Source organism: Branchiostoma lanceolatum, chromosome 8 (genome assembly GCF_035083965.1).
Source record: "Branchiostoma lanceolatum isolate klBraLanc5 chromosome 8, klBraLanc5.hap2, whole genome shotgun sequence".
NCBI classification, from domain to species: domain Eukaryota; kingdom Metazoa; phylum Chordata; class Leptocardii; order Amphioxiformes; family Branchiostomatidae; genus Branchiostoma; species Branchiostoma lanceolatum.
The window spans coordinates 10,784,421-10,806,126 of NC_089729.1; the positions used below are offsets into that span (position 1 = coordinate 10,784,421).

Below are 21,706 nucleotides of genomic sequence, written 5' to 3' on the forward strand. Positions count from 1 at the left end.
AGGCTTGGCCAGAAATTTGGACAATGAAAAATTTTACCCCGTCCATCCAAAAATTCAGAAGTTCATGACACTAAACTGGTGAAACTGTATTTTTGTAAGCTTAAAATGATAGATTTTACAACAAAAATCAACAACATGGGCTCCCAACAGTAAATGGGATGGAAAAAGAATTGAACCTGGAGGCAGCCCTGCCAATATGAACACTGCCCTTTGCAAACGTTTGCCCACAAGGAAAAAACTCAAAGCTTCTGGTGTACACTGGGAGAAAATGCATGGAAACTAGATGCATGAAACTTGGAATTCTGTTTATCAGTCAAGATATTAGGTGAAGATGATTGGCACCTAAAGGGAAAGACTCCTCATGTCTGGCATTTTCTATGGGTTCCTGGCGCCAACAGATATTGCCAGTAATGTTTTTTATCTAAGAAGCTGTCGAAATGACCATCATACGTCAGCATTGGTTCCAGACGGACCAATCTCCTTTCTGTATGATGGAAGGATAAAACCATGAAACTTTTTTTGACAAATTCAACACAGTCATTGTGCTAGGGAATTATCCATACTACAATGTACACAAAATTCAACAGGCAGAGAGAAAAATGACTGGAACAAAATAACCATCAATTCACTGGTAAACTGAACGTTAACAAGACATAAGAAGACAAAAAAAGGCAAGAACTAAGCGCTTGAAAACCTTCAATTGACATACTTGAAACATCAAACCCCTTTATCCTTCCATGTTTGTCCCTACCAGACTTGAGCAAAGTACCGGTCTAAAAGTATTTTAGAATTGCCTTCATCAATATTATTCTTGCTATGACTAACGTTTCCTGTTTGTTAATCTTAGAAGTTTATGATGAAGTCCTGTTGAATGCCTAATTCAGCATCAGCTGCCACTTCCGCACGCAATTATGGAGATTTAAGCAAGACTGATTGCTTCATTATCAAAGTTTGTTGTCATAAAGATCGTTTTAAGATAAGGATTTCCTGGGTGTGGGTGACAACCTTGGAATAAACTTACTAATAGATGAAGGAATAAAAACTTATTAGTGTCCAATGAGCACAGATAAAAGCGTGTTGAGTTGTTTTATTACATGTATTCAATTTCACCCGCTTTCTCCAATATTTTCCCACAAAAATCCAAGAACCAAGAAATACAAACTTGTATGGCCTCTGGGTTGATATCTCAATACAAATCTTATAGCAGTCATGCCCTTTAGGTCTTATCCTATCCTATAGTATTGACATTTAAGACAGATTTTACCTCAGACATGCCCTGGCGGCCAAGTTTATCGCCCCATCTTATTTCTTTATCACAGCAACATTTCAGCACCAAGGTCAGATGCTATGTAATTCCAAGTTGTTTCTTTTGGTTCCTCTTGGCCTCTAAACCTAATCTTATGTGAAAAGGACTTACATGATGGTACATTTTATGCCAATTTTGAAGCAAACATTTTTGAGATAATGTCACTTGCTCTTGATGTCAACCACATTTTTTCATGTTGACCACAAATGTGAAAAAAATTGCAAAACAAGCTAACAGTTCCTTACTAGTGTCGACTAATTGACTAGTTTTTTTTTCTTCAAAATTCCTTTTCATCAGTCTTGTTCATCATTTTACCATAACACTCATTCAAATAACCACATGATGAGAAGGGACTCTCGTGCCTATTAATTATTAATCAGGACTATCTGCCCTCGGAGAGAAAGCCTTGTAAATGAGTCCGGCGGTTCGGCCTTCATCTACGAGTTGACGTCATAGAAACCCTGCCAGCTGACCCCACCGGTATTCGCACATGTATTATTCATCGCGGAGGTATCGCCTTTTGACCCAAATATGCTGAGATTTGTACTTTGGCCTCCGCGGGGAATTCTGGAGAGAGCTCTCATCCGTAAAAATACTGCCTGTAGCTGTAAGGCTAATGCATGTCAGCACAAATCACACCACTGTATAAAAGATTAATCTGAAACAAAGTTGATATTTCTGGCGGGTTCTTGCCTCATATGGGTGCCGTGCATAATAATTACTTTGGACATTGCAATTTGCTCTTATATACACAAAGGATAAGACCTTCCTAATGTACTGATATTCAGATATTCCAATATTGGACTTTCCTGTATCATATTTATGTCATGAAGTATTTTAAAACCATGTCAAGGACATTTTATAAATTGTTAATCATTTCAAAGAGTTTCACATTTTTTTTTATAATATGTTGCTATTGCCAAATCCATGAAGTCAATGAAATGGGATGAAATAAAAAAATCAAGACAGCTTGAAGATAAGAATTATCATTCAGTAAAAAGTCATGTTAGATTCTGCTCAGAGTGTAACATTATATGTCTTGTATAGTGTGGGCATTGTCGGTAAACCTTTTCTTAACTTCAATATTTTGTTTTTATCTTTTACCTCTTTTATAATTATGATACCCTGTACATTTTACAAAGAGGCCTGGTAATACAATAGAATATAGACATTAAGTTACATACAATATGAAACCCTGCAGTGTGATGTGCGTATATCCCTGCTAGGCCCCTGTGTTTCTTCGCGCCATCCTTGTAGAACTAATGGCTGAATAATGGCGGTCTCACAGGGAAGCCAACTGAGACCTTACATTACGTTACACCTAATTGAGGGGGGATCAGGGTGTTGTGATTCAGTGTTATCAACCCTCCATTATGTCCTGCTGAGTTCTTTGGTTCTGTAAGTGGTGTAAAACTGGGGAAACATGAATGGAAGATGCACAGAATGCACAGTTCCTTTCCGCATATTCAGTATGTGCAATGAGTGGGACAGACTTCTTTTACCAGGAAGATTTCAGACTGTTGTGACGAATATAACAGCCATATCAAGTGTACTTAGAATTCTAGTACCAGAATAACTGCTAGGAAAAAAAATAGCAGTACAAACAAAAACCTGACACAATCACATTTTTAGCAGACCTTTCGCTGGTCTGGAACTGAGAAGTTTTTAGAATTTGATGTAAGATTTGCCTATTTAAGATTGTATTCTGTTCCTCATTGTACGTGTATCACAAATTTTGCTTACATTACGCTCAGAAGTTATGTTTGTTGCATACCCTATAACTGTAAAACCTTGCCATTACAACAATGAGGATACAGTATTCTATTGGTAGTTTGAACATAAAAGCCATGATGTTATCATCATAATTAGCATTCGCAGGCTGTTGTGAAAACACCTGTGGCCACCATTACACTACAGTAATTCCCATAATGCATAATATATACTGGCCATGAAACATAACCCTGGGCAAAACAGCGCTGCTGTTACATACAAATAAAAAACATTAAAAGACAGAGCTTCATTTGTAAAGTAATAAAAAGGCTTACATCTGAAGCTTTGTCCCTATGAGGACATATTGTTCATCTGAATGTGTTCTAGACTAATGCTTGCATTCGTCGTAAAGAAAATGGCTGAATCGTGACTGGGCATTAACACTCTCCCTTATTGCACCTTACAGTCTTCCCGTGATCACAGATGGTTGTAACATGTAACACTTGCATGTTACATAGCTTGATTTTCAGCCCAGTAGCGCGCATGTCATGTGAGCTACTAAAAAAACAGCCAGGATCCGAACTCCTAACCTCTTGTTCCAGAAGTAATGTCCCTGACCGTACCTTCTACCCACAGACTCCCACTACATGAATGGCTTACCGCCCCTCCCACTGGTTCACTGCATGTAATGACACTTCAATAACGCGTGGGAGGGGAATTTCCCTCAGCAGTAGTACTAGTAGTGAGCTGAGGTCTGATATCCACATGATTACTTCGGTCTGCTGTGATGGCGTGATGGTTTTGCGTGGGCGGGATGAAACTTTGCGTCATCTCGAGAGGGAGTCAAATCAAACCCATAGCGCCACTCCCTGCTTAGATAGCTGTTGAGATGAACAATTATATCATATCTTTTGCAATATACAACGTTACCGTAAAAAGTGTACTTACATGGCCTGATTGCTATTATATATCTATTCATTTTTCTAGGGCCCTAGTGTCATGGGTGTGCGTAGGCGATCAGATGAAACTTTGCGTCATCTAGAAGGGAGTCAAACCCATGAGGCCACTCCCTGCTGTTGCAATGAACAGTTATTTCATATCTTGTGCAATACTATCAAAAGTGTACTCACATGGCTTGATTGTTATATTCATTTTTCTGGGAACCTTGTGTGATGGCTCGGAGCATGGGCAGATGATGCTTCATCTCGAGAGGGAGTCAAATTCAACCCATAACACCACTCCCTGCTTAGATTGCTGTTGCAATGAACAATTATATTATATCTTTTGCAGACTGTACAACCGTAACTATCAAAAGTATACTTACATGGCCTGATTGCTGATAATATCCGGATAAAACTTTGCGTCATCTCGAGAGGGAGTCAAATTCAACCCATAACGCTTAGATGACTGTTGCGATGAATAGTGTTATATCTTTTACAATGTACAACGGTAACGATAAAAAGTGCACTTATAGGCTAGATTGCTATGTTCTTTCATTTTTCTGGGAACTTAAGTTTGTGGTAGAAGGGGATTAAGGAAGTGTTCACAGGGTTTTAAGTTTGCGGTCAAAACAAATCTGTAGTCCGGTAACTGTTATTAAATGTGGTTGAAAAGTATATTTACCTTGTATGAATTTTTGATAGACAGTCTGTTCACTGTAAAAACGTGAAAATAAAACCACCGCAAACATTTTCCAAGAGCAGAACCCCTTTAACATACGCACCCCAATCGTAGCATCTGTCATTAACAGTCCTGCTTGCGACATGATTATTATTGGAATGAGCAGAGCACTTTGGACTAATGCTTCTGACCGTTTACAGCTTAAAGGTACAGATCCAATATTTTGTGAAACACTTCTCTGATACACAACGGATCATAATGACCCCCAGCAGGTTTATTCACGCTTCGTTGAAAATGAAAAAAAATCTCAAGATTTATTCTGAAAATCTCAACATTTTGTGATGAATCTTGACATTTTATGAGACAATCTTGAGATCTTATGAGACAATCTTGAGATTTTATGAGACAATCTTAAGATTTTGTAAGACAATCTTGAGATCTTTGGAAAGGTCTCAAGATTTCTCCAGGATGTTTCAAAGCATCTCAAGATTTTTTCATCGCATCTCAAGATGCTTTAAAAAAATCTCAAGAGACAAGATGTTGCGAAAACAGTGAAATGCTTTGAAACATCCTGGAGAAATCTAGAGACCTTTTCAAAGATCTCAAGATGGTCTTATAAATCTTAAGATTCTCATAAAATCTCAAGATTGTCTCCTAAAATCTCAAGAGCATCTCATAAAATCTCAAGATCTAGCACAAAATCTTGAGATTTTCAGAATAAATCTTGAGATTTTTTTCATTTTCAACGAAGCGTTAAGACCCACCGCTTCACAAAAAATTGCATATGTTCCTTTAAGCTGTGAACGGTCAGAAGCATTAGTCCAAAGTGCTCTGCTCATTCCAATATTAATCTGCTCGCTGTTCCAGCGTTCTTCTCTCCCTTGTTTTGGCAGCCGCCTGCCTCTATCATTCTAGAAACAACCTTCACACGTCACTTTCAATTTGTTTCACCCACACTAACATTGATATTCTCAAAGTCCTCTCATCCCATCTTGTGTTTTCAGTCGTTAGTGATAGACAGTTTAATGCACACATAAAAAATAATCTGGTATAGCTGTGATATCGCTCTTTCCTGCTTTTTGTTTTGGCAGGCAGGTGCCTTGGGTGTAAGTCGTGAGATAGGGATCAGCTTTCTGAAAGCTATCTCTGAGCCTCACCTACTGAAATAAAGCTTTGATATCCCAAGTATTATATAACTAGAGCCTTCCTGCATGACAAATTCCCATTAACCATTGCTTTGACAAAGCCTCTTAATACTGTAACGTTCCGAAGAATAAGGATAAAGTATGAAGGTTCATACTGCGATGCCTCAGTGCCCTGTTTAGCATGCATCGCACAGTGTACGGATTTATTCTTTATGGCAATCTGGAATTTGCCATGACATTTTGGATTGCTGTAATAGTGGCAGTCCATCTTTGTCTCATATCTATTACAGAACGAAAGCTATCTGAGAAGTCTTACTGCAATGATATCAACGCCTCAAAAAGTTTTATTTTTTTCAGACTGTCTTTCAAACTGTCAGTAAAGCGTCACTGTCTTCTATATCTTAATTCCTTGAAAACATCTTAAATAAAGATTTTGGATCAAATTGACAAAAAAAGACAGTAGAAAATGTATAGCTCAAAGATAGTTTTCAGGACGTTTTTATCACTTTTTGTTTACAACGCCCTGGAATGATGATGATGATTTACACAGTATTATGACTGATAAAGCTACAGATTTCACAAATTTAAAGGTTCAGCCTTTCCCCTCAGACTGTTTACATTAAAGATGAGAGCATAGAAATCAAATGGTGACATCCTTCACCTATAGCACTTTCTAACATGTGACACAGATTTAGGTTAAGTTACACTTAAGAGGCTTGTGTAACATCAATCAAAGCTGTCTTAATTGATGTTGCCAAGTACTGTAGGTACCCATTTGATTGTGATATAAATTTGAAACATGTGTTCTTACAAACAACCTTCACTTTCAATTTTTTTATACCCACTAACATTGATGAACCCCTCTTTATAAAGTTGTCTTATCCCTCCCTATGTTTTCAGTGATGTCTGAGTGGCCATAGCTGTGTTGGGTATTTCTTTTAGATTTGAGAAACAACATAGAAAACTAGGATATTGGAGACTCTTTTTGCACAACCAGTAAATATCACCTGTTGATGTTTTGGTGTCTAATCAGACATGTTCCTCAGAGCTTCTGACTGGAGTACTGCTTCTCACTGCTATATGTAAGTAAGTGGCGCTTACTGGTTGTTTAAAAAGAATCTCGTAGCCAATATCCTAATATGTTCTACCAACCTTTTGAAATAATTTTCCAAAACTGCTGTAGCCGGTTGACTCCTCTGGTCTTCCATCTTCCATTTTCTAGTATGTGTTATTATATACATGTAGAACATTTAGTTATACTTATTAGGTTTTCCTTTAACATTAACTTGAGAAACTTGTGTAACATGATTCTGAGCTCTTAACGGTGCCATGAAGTATCCACCAGTCTGCATAAGTTACTATAAGGCCACACATTTCCTAGCAAAAAAAATCAACATTAGGCCACACCATTTTAATTTCTTGGTTAAAGGAATTTAAAAAAAATGCTTGATTGGAAAATCAACAGGAAAACAGAATCTCAGAGGAAAGTTTGTACTTTGGTACACACAATTTCAGGGAGTGAACAGGGTCAGTTGCAAGTTTTCACCCCAGCCTTCTGTTTTCATGATTTTTTTGGTGCTATAATTTTTTAAAAATCCGTTAATCAAGAAATTAAATTGGTGTGGCCTTAGAGGACAAAATTAAAACAGAAGACTTAGAAGGAAAACCTGAATCTCAAACTGTGTGAACCAAGATGCATACCTATACCTCAGACTCCGTTTTCATTGTTTAACCTCTTTTACACTAGACATGTTCTTCTAGTTAAGCATTTCTTTTTAATTTGGGAAATAGCAGATAAATCCACTCTTCCTTCATTTTACACTTTCTAACATGTGACCTGGGAAGGTTTAAAGTACACTTGAAAAACTTGACAAGTTTTTAAAGTGCAGTTCAGAGTCAAGCAACTTGTGTAACATCAATTTAAGATATCTTAATGGTACCAATTACTGTAAGTACCCTTTTTATGGTGTTTATGTAAGTCAGAATATATGTACTTTATGTAATGTAGCAACTGGCAGTTATCCGCCCTCAAGAATTGATGTTCATAAGTATATGAGCCTAGATAGCATATCTATTTTGATTACAAAATGTAGTCTCCATCATCTGAACAGGTCATAAACCAATATGATCCCCTGTTGCCATGGTGATATCAACCATGTCCTCCCCAGAATTTATCTCAGTAGGTAAACTATCTCACCATAAAATTCAGTTTTATATGCAACCTGGCTGAACTTTTAGAACTTACCCCATATAATAATAATGAATGTCAACATAGATTAAGAAACGGCGACCTTCTAGGCCAGGTGTCATAATTGAGGTAATGATATTTATTGTCTTTCTCCGACAGTACTGACCTCAGCATGGCATTCTAGTTGTGATGCACAGTGATGTGAGGAGTTTTTAGCTGACTCAATAAAGTTTTAGAGTGAATTGGTGTCTTTAGGGAATTCATGACTGTCAAAAAAATACACTACGTACGTCTTATGAATTTTGAGTGTCCAGATTTAAAGTAAATCACAAGTTTATGGCTGAGACGCTCTCTCTCAAGCTTACCATAGCTGCATCATGAAGATATTCCTGTTTATTATATACAGGTGACACTATACTTCTGGACAGACAGTGTAATTCCAGACAAAGGTTAGAAATAAAGTAAAATGAAATAGAAGGCAGTGTTTGTTTCTCAAAGAAAGCGGACTGTTTTAGGTTACTGGTAGCCCGTATGATTTTGTTCTTGCAGCTCCACCTACCTGTTTGCATTTGGTCTGCAGTATACTAGAAAGAGAATCAGGATAAAATCCAGCACTGAAGTTGTTTTTTCAATCTTTTAAATGATTTTGTATTTGCATGCAATTTGTTTATCAACATCATCAACTGTTAAATTGAATTCAAAACTAATTATAGAGTCCGCCTCTACCAACTTGAAGTTACTTCCTATCAGAGGGGGACATAAAGCTGGGGGCCCCGTGTATAAGGGAGCTTTAGGGTGTCAAACCTCTGCAAATAAAAGAACCCTTATCGAGAACAGTAGGCCCGGGTTGACCCCGTGTGCTTGGCGAAATATGCGAGCCGTTGTGAAGCTGCATTGTACTTCAGTAACTATCTAACACAAAATCGTCATACCTTGTCCTCAGTCTAAGGTTCAACACTTTATCTTTACCATCTGACTGTGAATTGTAAAGTGTTAAGACTTTCTTTATGATGTATATTTATGTTTTTGCTGATAAAGTTTTTTATGAAAAAATGAAATAAGATATAAAAAATCAAAAATCTGACCATGAATCATTTTCCGCAGATGCTGCCTGGAGACTGGAAGATGACGACAACGTGAACTACCTGTGTGCAATAGACGACATCAGGATCCAGACGGCAGACACAGTCATTCAGGAACTGGTGAGATATTTCCCAATTTTTGTTCTTCGTGAAAAAGTCTTCACGACATTTTCTTTGGAGTTATTCTCATTAATTTGTGAGAGTTAAGACACTTTATTTTGCTTATGAATAAATCTCAAGAAGCTTTTAACATCTACCAAGTTAATTTCACCATAATAATTCTGTCGGTGGCGTCGCAGTGAGCAGTGGCAGGGTGTTTTGCCCCAGAGCCCAGAAATACCGGGTTCGAATCCGGGGTTCCCTGATTTGTCCCATTGACGTTGTGCCCTTGGAAAAGGCACTCTACCCGACTTTCCCCACTTTACTCAGGTGAAAATGAGTACCTAGATTCAGTTAGCTAGCGACGTCCCTCAGAAAGGACGATAAATGGAGGTCTCGTGTTTGAGGAGAGCCACACTTCAAGCACGTTAAAGAACCCAAAACACTTAATGAAAAGAGTAGGGGTGTGTGTGGATCATATAAATCGGTCCAGATATGCTGTGAGCTTGTACTCTTCAGTACAAACCTGGTGTGTTACGCCTTCATGTGGTTTACCGGGTATGCAATACAAGCAAACAAACAGACAAAAAATTCTGCCACCCCGAAAAGATTCGTACAAACAGATTTCCAACCTGATGTCCCCCAGAATAATGCACTCCTGTATATATAAACCATGCATACCTGAGGATGCTGCACTAGAGATCTCTCAAACACACTGTTTTTCAAAGTGGCGGATATATGTAACCTGACGGACAAATGTTGATGGAGGTTAGCAGTTAAACAGTTTCCAGAAGAATGTGTGTATGTTGATAGTACATGTATTTGACTTTTATACTGCTACTGAATGTCAAATTCATGACAATACTGTATGACAGAAGGCGGCAACGATTTAATGTCTAGCATGAAGACATCATTAAACAGAAGGCTGGGATGGAAACTTGCACCTGACCCTGTTCAATCCCTGAAACTGTGTGCACCAAAGTACAGACTCTCCTCTGAGATTCTGTTTTCATGTTGATTTTCCAATCTAGCATTTTTTTTAAATTCCATTGACCAAAAAAAAATTAAATTGGTGTGGCCTTATACTACGTAAATGAATCAAGCAACTGGATAATTCTCTAAAGACTGATAATAAGACTTCTGAAGGCAACTTATGAAAGACAGTGGATGAAATATCTGACATTAGAGCATTCATCCCATTGCTTGATTCATTTTGGATTATGTAATGTTCTTACTGGATGTCTAACCTTCATCTTCAATATATGATAATGTGGTATCTTTGAGGAATGCCCCAATGGCCACCTGTTGCCAACTCTATGCTAGGGAACCTGTACATTGCTTTCCAGCTCCTTCTAGCAGCTTGTAACAGAACTGCAGGCCCATTAGGTTGGTTTCGCACCTCAGACATTGAGGGATGTTTCCTAGCTGTGGTGATACTGTAGCCTGGGGCCAGGGCACATTGTGTGGGGTCTTACCTGTCATCAGCAGACATTATTTTTTATGCATGATCAAACAGAGAGAAAGAGAGAGAGAGGGGGGGAGGAAAGAGATATGGAGAAAGACAGACACAGACTGAGACACAGACGGTCAGAGAGGGAGAGACGTAGAGGGAGAGTGATAGAGATATTTTTGATTTAGATTCCTTTATTTCGGGTAACGTTGGGTAACATAAATTCGGGATTTTTCCGATAATGGTTGACTGAAATCAATCTAGTAGAACAATAAACCATCCTTTTTTTCTATTATTCTGTCAGTATCATGTACTATCTTTGCACTAATCATATATATGGTAGATTTTGTCTCTAGTCGTGCTGACACCATAATATTTCAACTTGAAACTACCGTCCGCCGCACGCACAATGACAGTGTTGTCGGACAGGGGGGCACATTAATTCGGGAGAGAAGATTCGTCTTGAATATCTTACCGCTAATCACATTTTATACAGCAGCTATTCGTTCCATCCTTGGCTTGAGGAGAGTGCTATGGATATAGACGTGTTCAAGTAAAAAAAAATACACGAAAAAACGGCCGCACCGCACACATCAGGCCTTTGCTAACATCCCGTTTGTTGAGTGGGTTGAACGTCACTCAAAGTCGATCCCCACCGTCCTGGCAACGTGTACATTATTCATGGCAAGTTAGCTGGATGCCGTAGCAATGGTTATACTACTATGTCCATGTGTTCCTTGTTGTGTTAGGAGCAAACTTTGAGGAAAATATCGTCTTCAGTCCACTATCACACGCAACATTTAGACAAAAAAGTGTTCCTCATAAACCTTTTGTCGTCTGCTTGACGACATGATTCTGGGTAACAATATGGCGGCGGGAAAATACACGTGCCGTAGGTTGTAGCAACAAAGAGGAGTTTTGATGATTTATCACACTTAGAATCCAGTTGCAGGTTAGCAAAAGAGATTGTAATAAGTTGTCTTGTAAATAATTGTGTTTAGCAGGCAGGAGATGTGACATTTGTCTTATAAACCAGCGAACAACCGTGCAGTGTGAGTCTCCCACGAAGCCCCCAGACTCTGTCAATAAGGGACGGAGAGTTTTTGACGTAGCCAACTTCTAATGCATGGTTATCGAAGCTTTTCAGGCAGTGTTCTGAATGTGTTAGTCTGTCAAGTTTGCATTTCTAGTGGTATTACTGATGTTGCATCTAGCACATATCCCTAAATACCCCGTTTTCGAAAAATCCCGAATTTAAGTACCCCCGAATTTATGTTACCCAACGTTATATCACCCATAGAAAAAACACAGGTAAACTACACAACATACTAGAACAATTTATACACCTTAAAAAAAGAATTTCTATACTGACAATCTTGTATTATACACTGTTTTTTGTATATAGATACAGATAGATAGATAGATGGATAGACAGGGACAGAGAGTCTTCAACTTTCCTTTGCCAGGCCTCTTAGACTCCACATTGGAAAGGAAACAGTTTCTTAGCTGTGTTGATAGCCTGGGGTCAGGCCGCCCTGTGTGGGGTCTCTTCTCGGTCTGTCTTCAGCTGTAGGGATGTATCAACACAGGATTAACACATAAGTCCTGTGGAATCTCTCGGGGGAATGTTTGGGTTCGGATGTACACAGTTTGGATACCAAACACTGTTCCTTGTTTCCAGTAAAGTAGCCTTTGAACTTAAGAGGCTTACACTGACTTACACTGATGCTGGAGTTAAACTTTACTGTGGGAAAAGTAAATATTCTATGCTGTAACGTCTTTCCAGGGCTTCAAATACTGGGTGCATTTGCACCTTTGTGCACCCAAAATAAGCGGTAAGCGTTAAGCACCCAAAATTGAAGCTGTGCACCTAAGTTTTGACTTTGGATGCACCAGTGCACCTACTAGTAGATATTTTTGTAGGCTTGTACACTAGTATACAGAATATTCTTCAAACTAAAGTATCAGAAAAAAGCAGTAGAACCTTTGGTTGTACTTTGATACTTAGAATATGTCTTGCTTAAGATTTTGAAGTTAGCTATAGAATTTCAGACATCTAGACTGAAGTTCTTAAGAATAAAAAAATCTCTTTATTATGTTTTGCACCCATACCCCGGTAGTAAATTTGTAGGCTAGGTGCACCAGTGCACCTGACGTGTTTCCCAAAAATGAATTTTGAGCCCTGCTTTTAAAGCAGTCATACCAGTAATTATGTTTAGTCTGTACCTAATTATACGGTAATTAGATTATAATTTGCATTCAGCCGGTTGTAACCGTTGCAGTGGCCAGGGTTTGCCTGACTGACTCTCCAGTTAAACAAGGTTTGCCAGTTTCTGTCTGCTTTACTCATATTCTATGTTCATCTTTTTCACATTTGCTTACAATGTTTTGACCAGTTAGATACCCAGGCCGAATGTCTATTTCTAACCTCCTTGGTAATACCATGTGGGTATGTCTAACAAAAATCTCTAGCCCTCCAAGACAGAATCAATTTGGATTTCAATGAGGATTTTCCCAATAAAAGCTAAGACTTAAGGCTTTGTGGGGACAAAAATACTATGATTTTGACCACAAATTTAGTGAACAAAGGAATTCCCTGTCTTGATGGTGTGAAAGTGGGTCAGAGTGAAAGCACTATAACTCATTAAGGTAATTATTCTGTCGTCTGAGCATTTCACCTCCGGTCAGGTGTGTAATTTTCCCACCTGCCAAATTAACACAGCGGAAACACCTGCGGATGGCAGGATACCTAGACTCCTTCAGAACAAAAACACAGGTAAAGGTCATGGCAGGAAACATCATACCTGAAGTAGCTTATTACAGGCAAGGTCTTCCTTGGATTATATACACACTATGATAATTATACAATAACAGTATATGGAGCAGTTATCAAAATGTTGTTTTAATGCATTGGGCATTTCTAACCATTCAAAAAGTGTTATGAGTTAAAAGCAACAAACTGAATTTAAGAAGATCGAAACAGCTTTAGGTCTGACGATTCAATCAATCTTTTCCCTTTAGTGGTAACTTAGAAGCTTTCTCCCCTTTGCCGTGCCACCTACCTCGTTGTTTTGGTCCAAGTTTCATCTTTCGCTTGTATCCTTCTATCCTTTTCAAGATCAGTTTCCAGAAAACGCTGCGTGTGTCGGGTGACAAAAGATCCTTTTCCCTAATCCTCCATGGGTATTTTGATTTGGGATGGATATCATCTTTGGTGTCACCGTGGGCTTTTCCGCTGTTGCCTTTGAATGTGTTACCATGGCACTGTTTCTATAGGTGTTTAAAGTAGGAAATATTATGTAGCGTTCTTGCTAAACAATTTAGCAAAAGAGGACCAAACTTAACTTCATGTTTATGTTTTATTTGATATTTGTCATGCAGTCTACAATATTCAGTCATGAAAAGAAGGAGAATTTTTTTTCCCTTCTCAATTGACTGTTTTGTTAAAGCCTTCATGTAACCAATCATCAGTCGGATCGGCTTACCCCTCCAGCCTATTGTCTGAAGTAGGTGGGCTAACGGTCCCGCCACTCCAGAGTGTTTACGGTGGATTGTTGTTGTGGAGCACCACGACTGAATTCCTAGCTTGCGAACGCGCGTGGTCTCGTGGCCTTTCAGCCTGTGCAATCTACCATAAAGGCAGCTGTGGAGTGAAGAATGAACGCCTTCACTCGTTAAGACGTCTTTGGGTCATTTTCTTTAAGATGATGACGTGTAGGCACTAGTCTCGCCTTCTCTAGATTTCACCTTTACCTGAGGCCAGAGTTTAGAAGGTTGTCCTCTTCTCTGTTCACCTTTAAATCTACTACAAGGTGGGTGGTAAATTTTTCATCTCAAAGTTTGACATTTACTGATTTAGTAAATCTGGCCCTTAAGGGATTTCCTTAGTGACTTGTATTGTAGACACATCCACGGCTAGGCTACCACCATATATAATTTGTAGGGTTATATAAGAGCTATGTTATATGAAAACTTTTAGCTGATAGCTGTTATCATGAGCTTACTATAACTAGAACAGGTTTTGATAGATTCAAGATGGCTTTTGGATGATTTGTGTAGTAAAATGTATCCTCAAACCTGTGCAAGTGACCACCTCTACATGTCGTTCGGACCACCCGGCCTTTGTGACCACTTTTTGGTCTTCCCATTGGCATAAGCATTATATTATCATGACTGCCTGTAGTGACCACCTGACATAGACCAGATTTTATCGGCCCCTTGCATGTCAGGTTTTCTTTGGGAGTTTTAACTATATGTAGAAATTTTTACTAACAAAACTGAACTAATAGCCAGGCCGTTAATATATAAATGCTTGCTAAGAATCTGCCTTTTTAAGGTAATGTACTGATTTTTACATTCAAATCCTTTTAATTCTGTTTGACTCGACTCCACCTTTTTCTAAACCCAGACCTGACAAATGTTAGGCTGTCAGAGTGAAAACATTAAGTTTTAAGGTCTCATTCCTGTGTTACTCCGCGTGTAGTCTCTAAAAGAGTCCGTAACCCCAAAAAATAACGGCTGCATGAACGTGTGTTTATATCGGTGGGAAAATTTCCTTTTAGCCAGCCCGACTGATCTCAAGCATCAAACTGATAAAAGCTTGTTTGTTACCCTGAAGAAATTAGCAGGTAAAGTTCGACAGCCGCGCACGAGGTCAGCAGTGCACAGCCCTGCATTTTGGGTGATGCAGTCAAGCGCTGAATACAGCTGGAAAGTGCCTTCTTGGGGGTGTAGCTAAGTTCAATTTGTAATTGCTATAAACAGAGATTGTATGTAGTGAAGTTGTTGGCAATTTTTTTGCATGATCTAGGGTAAATATTCTCAACATAGAATGAATGACATTGGTCCATTTCCCATAGCTTAATTACGAACGCGCCCATATAAAACATGTATTATAACATGTAAGCCTATGAATGAGACCTAAGCTTCAGCACTTACAAGTATCAGAATAGAGGGTACTCTCCAAGTAACCTTATATCTGGTGGTAGTTTAGTTATGTTTAGCTGCAATTATTTGCCCTGAGTCATAGACTGTAAGGTGAAATATAAGGTTACTCAGACACAATTGCTGTGACTGTGCCTCAATTACACTGCCGGAAAGAAAACAATTTCACGCTTTATAATGTTTTTGGAGTTGGAGCTGTCTTTGTGCGTCACAGAGGTTGCTCAACATTCCTGTTCGATGATCTGTATAAATATGTCTTGTGAGTTTAATGCTTCCCTTCAACACACGGAAGTTGACAGAGTCTGATTTGGACCTAAATTTCTGCCAAGATTTCGGTGAGCTTGAATTTTTTCTATCTGTTAAAAGATCAACTTTTTTGATAATCTCCTAAGTCTCCTATGATTACGTTGATGAAGGTTAGACATCCAGGTAATAAGACAATTTAGGATGTCTTGAAGTAGTCTTCAAAAAGAAGACTACTTCAAGACATCCTAAATTGTCTTTACCTCATTAACATATCCATTCAGAGTTTTGGTATAAAGCTGGTGTTCTCAGTCCTATCGTTAGTCACTGACGAAAGACAGTGGATACTGTCTGAAACGTCTGACTGTTTCAAAATCTTATCCAGTTGCTTGAGTAATTATTTTTGGCGTCTCCTATGATTATATAATATAATATAATCCTACATGAGTGAAATAGATATAGAACCTTAATGTAGACTTAAGCAACATACGGTAGTTAAATCTTCATTGTCTGTTTCACTTGTATGTTTCACTTCAGGTACAGTATCATTTATTTTTGGCAAATAAATGGATGAACTGAACGGAAATGTTGTCATTAAGTGACTAAAGCAATTCGCAAATAACAACAACAATTCAGTTCAGTCCATACATAGTTGCAATTAGCCTACAGGCATGAACTTGCAATAAACTTTACAGTATTATACAATTAAGTTTTTTATTCTTAACACAGATAAACATCCATTCTTATTACAGAATTGCCTGCCTAAATAGGCAGGTGTAAAGCATAACTTGACAGGCCATAAATCCGCCGTATAATCGGCCTGCTGTTGTGCTTTGAAAACGGCGGCCTGAGTCTTGCCATCTGTTTCTGAAGTCCGTTTCGCCCCAGGCGCTCTTCTTGTTTCACTCCAGTAATTGAGCTGGAGGTCGGGCCAGGTCAAATATACCTTTGTAGTAGGTGGTTACCCGCTGAATGCCAGCACACACACTTTCCTGTTGGTATTACAAAGCTGTTATAACTTACTTCTTTACTCAGTGAGAAAGCTGTGACTCTAAATGGAAACCTTGGCATATGTCGTGCCTTCGCCAATTACGCTGTTGGGTATCACCCCTAGCATCACGCTGTGGACAGGAGAATGAACAGCATAGTTATGTTCGCTCACAAGGTGTTAGGTTGACAGTTTGCCAAGCCTCAATTACCACTCCGACACAGCTTACGTCACCTGCTTGTTTTCTGCGTTCGAACGGTCACGTAATCCTGGAAAGTTCTTGGTGGTCTTACTGAGGGATCATTTAAAGGTAAAGTAATCTTTGTCTTGCTTGTTTGTGGGAAAAAAGTCTAGTTTTAGCTTTAGATTGAGAACTGGAATAATCAAATGGCTTAGACTGGTTGTCCTAATGGTTGCCTTTTCATAGAGAAGATCACAGATAAATTTATTGTTTAACAAAACCTACCCATGTATTTTCACATTTCATCACAATCTATTCATATAGCTTTTGAGATATGCTGACCAAAGTACTGGTCGGAAACACAAACAGACACATGCACATACACACAGACAGACACTGACACCAAAAACAATAAGCTCCGTAGCAGAGATGAAAAGGAAAATTCTGTTTTACACTCAAGTGTTTTCAGCAGTTTGTATAAAGCATTGGTCATTGAGATTGCACGGATCTTCTTCATTAACCTGTATTTTCCCATACAATTATAGTGGTCTGCATTGGAGGTTTCACTCAGACTCACCTGAAATGTCAGATAAGATGGAAGACCACACACAACCACACAATGTTCGGAGCATCTGAGTAGCAACTTCTAGTATCAAAGTTCAGAGTGAGGAGGTTTGAATTTTTTTTTAAATTTAAAAATAGATAATGAAATGAAATAGAGAGAATAAAGATAACGTAAAATATTTTCTAAAATTATTTGATTTTCTAACTGCCTTGCTACAAGTTTAAAGACGAAGAGTCTTTTTTTCTGTCATTTGCATTGGTAACAGTCCAAATTTGTTTATTCTTCAGAATAGCAAAGTTTTAAAAAGTAATGCTACACATTAATTCTGTCATTTTTACAGAAGTTTTTAGCACATTTTATTTCTTTCCTGGGATACCGGGTGACAGTTGTAGACAGCTTGGGAGTCACGGAAATTGGAAAGAAAGGCGAAACTTTGTTTGCAATTTTACAGAGATTTAAGATGTCAGGTTCAAAGGCTTTGTTAGACGTTGGATTAACTCGGAAACAAAGTGTACTTACAGAAATTACGGACTGTCACAAATCAGCCTCCCAGCTGTTGGGTGAACAGCCTTTAAAGAAGAATGCCATCTAGTGGTCTGTAGCAGGACTGCAGCTATACCTGACCATCCAACTAACCATCCCATATCAGTTCAGTCACTGTCTTCAGTGGATGGTATGATCACTTTTAGAAAGAACCACGTACTGACATGGGGAAGTTTTCTTAAGTCCGAAACTTGGTAGCTATACATGTAAAAACTAACTAGGATAGTACCCAGGCAATCTTCATTTTTCTCCATCTTTGGAGACAAAATCGTGATGGGTTTCTGGCTGGGCCTCAAGATCTCATTTCACAGCCTCCAATCTTGGGGCCCAGCCAGAGAGCCCCAAAGATCTGCTTGGAGATTACAGAAAGTGAAAAAAGGTGATGATGCCTGGCATTTGTCATCTTCAAGCAACTGTATGTAGAGATAGATATGCTTGAGGATTAAGGCATTTGTACAGAAGCGTGAAGAATTCACCATTGCTTCCTGCTCTGTTCCTGATTAGCATTGTCTCAGGGGTCTGCCTGTTAGGACTGTGATGGTGGGTCGTTCCATTATCAGGGGGGATGACCAGGTTGACTTCTCTCCTGTTTTACAAAGGACTGAAGGAGGTTGCTCAATCAAGGAGGTCCATCATTTTATCATTCATCTCACTAGATTGACACTATGATATGACATTCGTTGTATCATTTGTCTAAAAGGTGCCTTAAGTTATCATCAAAATAGCTGAAAGATTCTTTAGAAAGCAGGGTCATCATCATGAAAGCAAAGCGAACCAAGTCCCAACCTCAACACCCCTACCACAAGAATCAAATGGTAAGAACCAGTCATCTGGGACCCATTAGTGTAGTGGGTTAAACCACAAATCCAGGGGGATTTCCTCCATAAGCTATCAGTATCAGCAACAGTAACAGGGGAAACCCTGGGCATCTGAGGACAACCAAGTTCAAGGTGAAGTATCATCTGTTTAACAACTGTTCTGCTTGTGTTTGTTGATGTTCCTGTTACCATTGGGACCAAGGAGGTGATAGGGAAGCTTGTTGGGAGACTCCGAGGTCAGAAAACAAGTCATCCACCCCCTTGTCAGGACATCACTGAAGTCTCTGCTAGCATGCTGTATTTTCCTTGTCAGAAAGTTATTGGTCTTTCCAAGAAACTGTGAGTCCCCAAGTGGTGTGCTCGGGTCTGTGAGTTTCCTTCTTTTGTTTGTTAGTGGTCTGTATAGTTTGGCACTTTACAGGTTAGTCACTGGTGTGAACAAGGACCTCCTTGGTGTGAAGTTGCAAAGGCTCTGTGCAGAAAAGGTTAAGCTGGTACAGTCTTAGCCAATCAAATCTGCCTGCTATATAGAGGACCTTTCATGCTTAGTTGACTACCTTGTTTCTCTTGGCTTCTTTGTGGGTATTCCTGCATGTCTCTGCTGTCAATTTTTATTTCAGCTCAATTCAAAAGGACAGCGGTCTCTAAAAAAATGTGCAATATGATGTCCATTTTGTTCAGAAGCCAATTTTGATTACACGATTGATTGATCAATTGGTTGGTTGGTTGGTTGGTTGGTTGGTTGGTTGGTTTTGTTGCACAAACATATGTCTTGCGATTTGTCTTCCTAATTGTTGCGAACAAAAGTTGTAACTTGCGAAAGAGACAAGACAGAAAGGAGTGAACGATGTTTTCACCTAGATGTAACAATTTGTTGGGGGCTGGTTTCTGTTTTCCACCCCTCTACTTGACACCATTTCATTTGATATATGACATAAACAGTGGCTGTGTGGTTTCAGAGTGGTTGTGCTTTGTGATGCTGGCAGATTTTGTGTGTCAATGAACAATATATTAATTGATGAATACTGTACAGTTATATTGCAACATGTATAATTTGGCTTAATATAGACTACTTTCTTAGAAACATCTACATATGGTTTGAATCTAATACGTAAACCCTACATCGTCTATCCTGACTGTTACACGTCAGTTCCTGCACGTCATACCATCATCAACATATAAAAATTTTGAGTCTGCTGTACCTTTTATGGCTGGGTGGTATATGTATTATAAAGTGCCTGTCACATACTGACTGCTGTGTGTCAGTATTGATATAAATTTGGTGTTGCACTGTGTGACTGATACTTTACTTTGGTGTGACACGAAACATTGATATTTGTCATTGAATAATGCTAAAGAAAAAAATGTATCAACATTTCGAGTCTGGCTGTGTGGTATTTGCAGTATGTGCCACTGCTTTTTGTCAGTGTTTTGATTAGTGTGACATACTTTACTTTACTTTGGTGTGACCTGAACTGTAGATACTTGTCATTGAATAATAGCAACGGACTGTTAACGTATCCACACTTTGAGTGACGTCAGCTGGCTGTGTGGTATGTGTTGTATGTGCCGCTGTTGTGGGTCAGTAATTTGTGGTGTGACATACTTTACTTTACTGAGGGCCTGCATTCCGGTATGTATTAAGGGTAGGCAAGTTTTTCAATTTCCATTGATAAAATAAAATCCCATAGCCTTTTTGAGGCTGCAGGAGCAGTGGGTTGTTATCAACTATGTTTAGGACATGGTATTAGAAGGCGGAGCCCAACCCTCTCCTTCCTCCGCCTTTTACTTCCCCAACCAAAGTCAGGTGCCCATTCTTACACCTGGGTGGTGAGAAATGTCGTGTAAAGTGCCTTTGCCAAGGGCATAACATCGGTGGCATGTCAGGGGATTCTAAGCCAGGACCGCTGGGTTCAATCTGGGCCAAACAGTTAGGCCAACATGATGACACTCATTCCAACCATTGGGAAAGCTATTTTATACCTGTAGTTCGTAGCAGGGTGGCTAGATTTCGCGAAATTACTCTTGATGATACACAGGCAGTCCTCCTTGATTTAGCGTATAGCATCATAGAGACACCCCCACATCCAAAGGCAGATCCACTTTACTTTGAAAGTTTGATTTGACAAGAACCCAGCTGCAAGAGCCATCAATATTTTGCATTGGATAATTCCAAAGAACTGTTTGCGTGACCATATGTCACCTGGCTGTGCGGCATGTGTTGTATGTGCCACTGCTGTGTGTCAGGCATCACATCCCTCTGGGCAAAGTAGGTCATGACTGACAGGATTTGTTTTCATGTTGCCTGGATCACATCAGGGGAAGCTGGAGTGATGGACAAACAGGATCTGCTGTAACCTGGAATCAGGGCTCTCCAGGACCTGTCCGTCCGTCCTAGGACGGAGGACAGACAAAAAATTTCACTCCATCTGTCCAAAAAGTCTGAACTTCATGACATAAAATTGATAAAAATGTACAAAAGTTACAGCTTACAATGACAGATTTTAACGAAGAAAATTAACAATGGCCCCCAGCAAACAGTAAGTGGGACGAAAAAAAAATTCAAAGCTGGAGACAGCAGTGCCTCGAATCCAGGCTGTGCTATCTTTGTACAAGCTTTTGTCGGGGCAGACGGAGCTCTATGCCACCTGGGTAATCGTTTGTACCCAGTGGTTGTTTTATGCGGTAGGAGTTTTATGGGGCACGAGTCGCACGACAATCAAACTCCTACTGCGTAAAACTACTCTCCAAGCAGAGGTTGGTGGGGGAGAGCGGACAAAAAATGGGGCATATGATAAAAAGGTCATCCCCACCAACCTCTGCT

The 21,706-nt window shown here is 39.2% G+C and overlaps 1 protein-coding gene across 2 annotated transcripts in view; it reads left to right on the forward strand.

The window, feature by feature from the left end:
* The window catches only part of LOC136440938 (ankyrin-repeat and fibronectin type III domain-containing 1-like), a 159,160-nt gene that overhangs the window by 66,044 nt on the left and 71,410 nt on the right, over positions 1-21,706 (forward strand). For both annotated transcript variants that reach the window (XM_066437134.1, XM_066437135.1), the window contains one exon: positions 9,074-9,171. In XM_066437134.1, the coding sequence (XP_066293231.1) occupies positions 9,074-9,171 (98 nt within the window). The remainder of the gene's footprint in view (positions 1-9,073; positions 9,172-21,706) is intronic.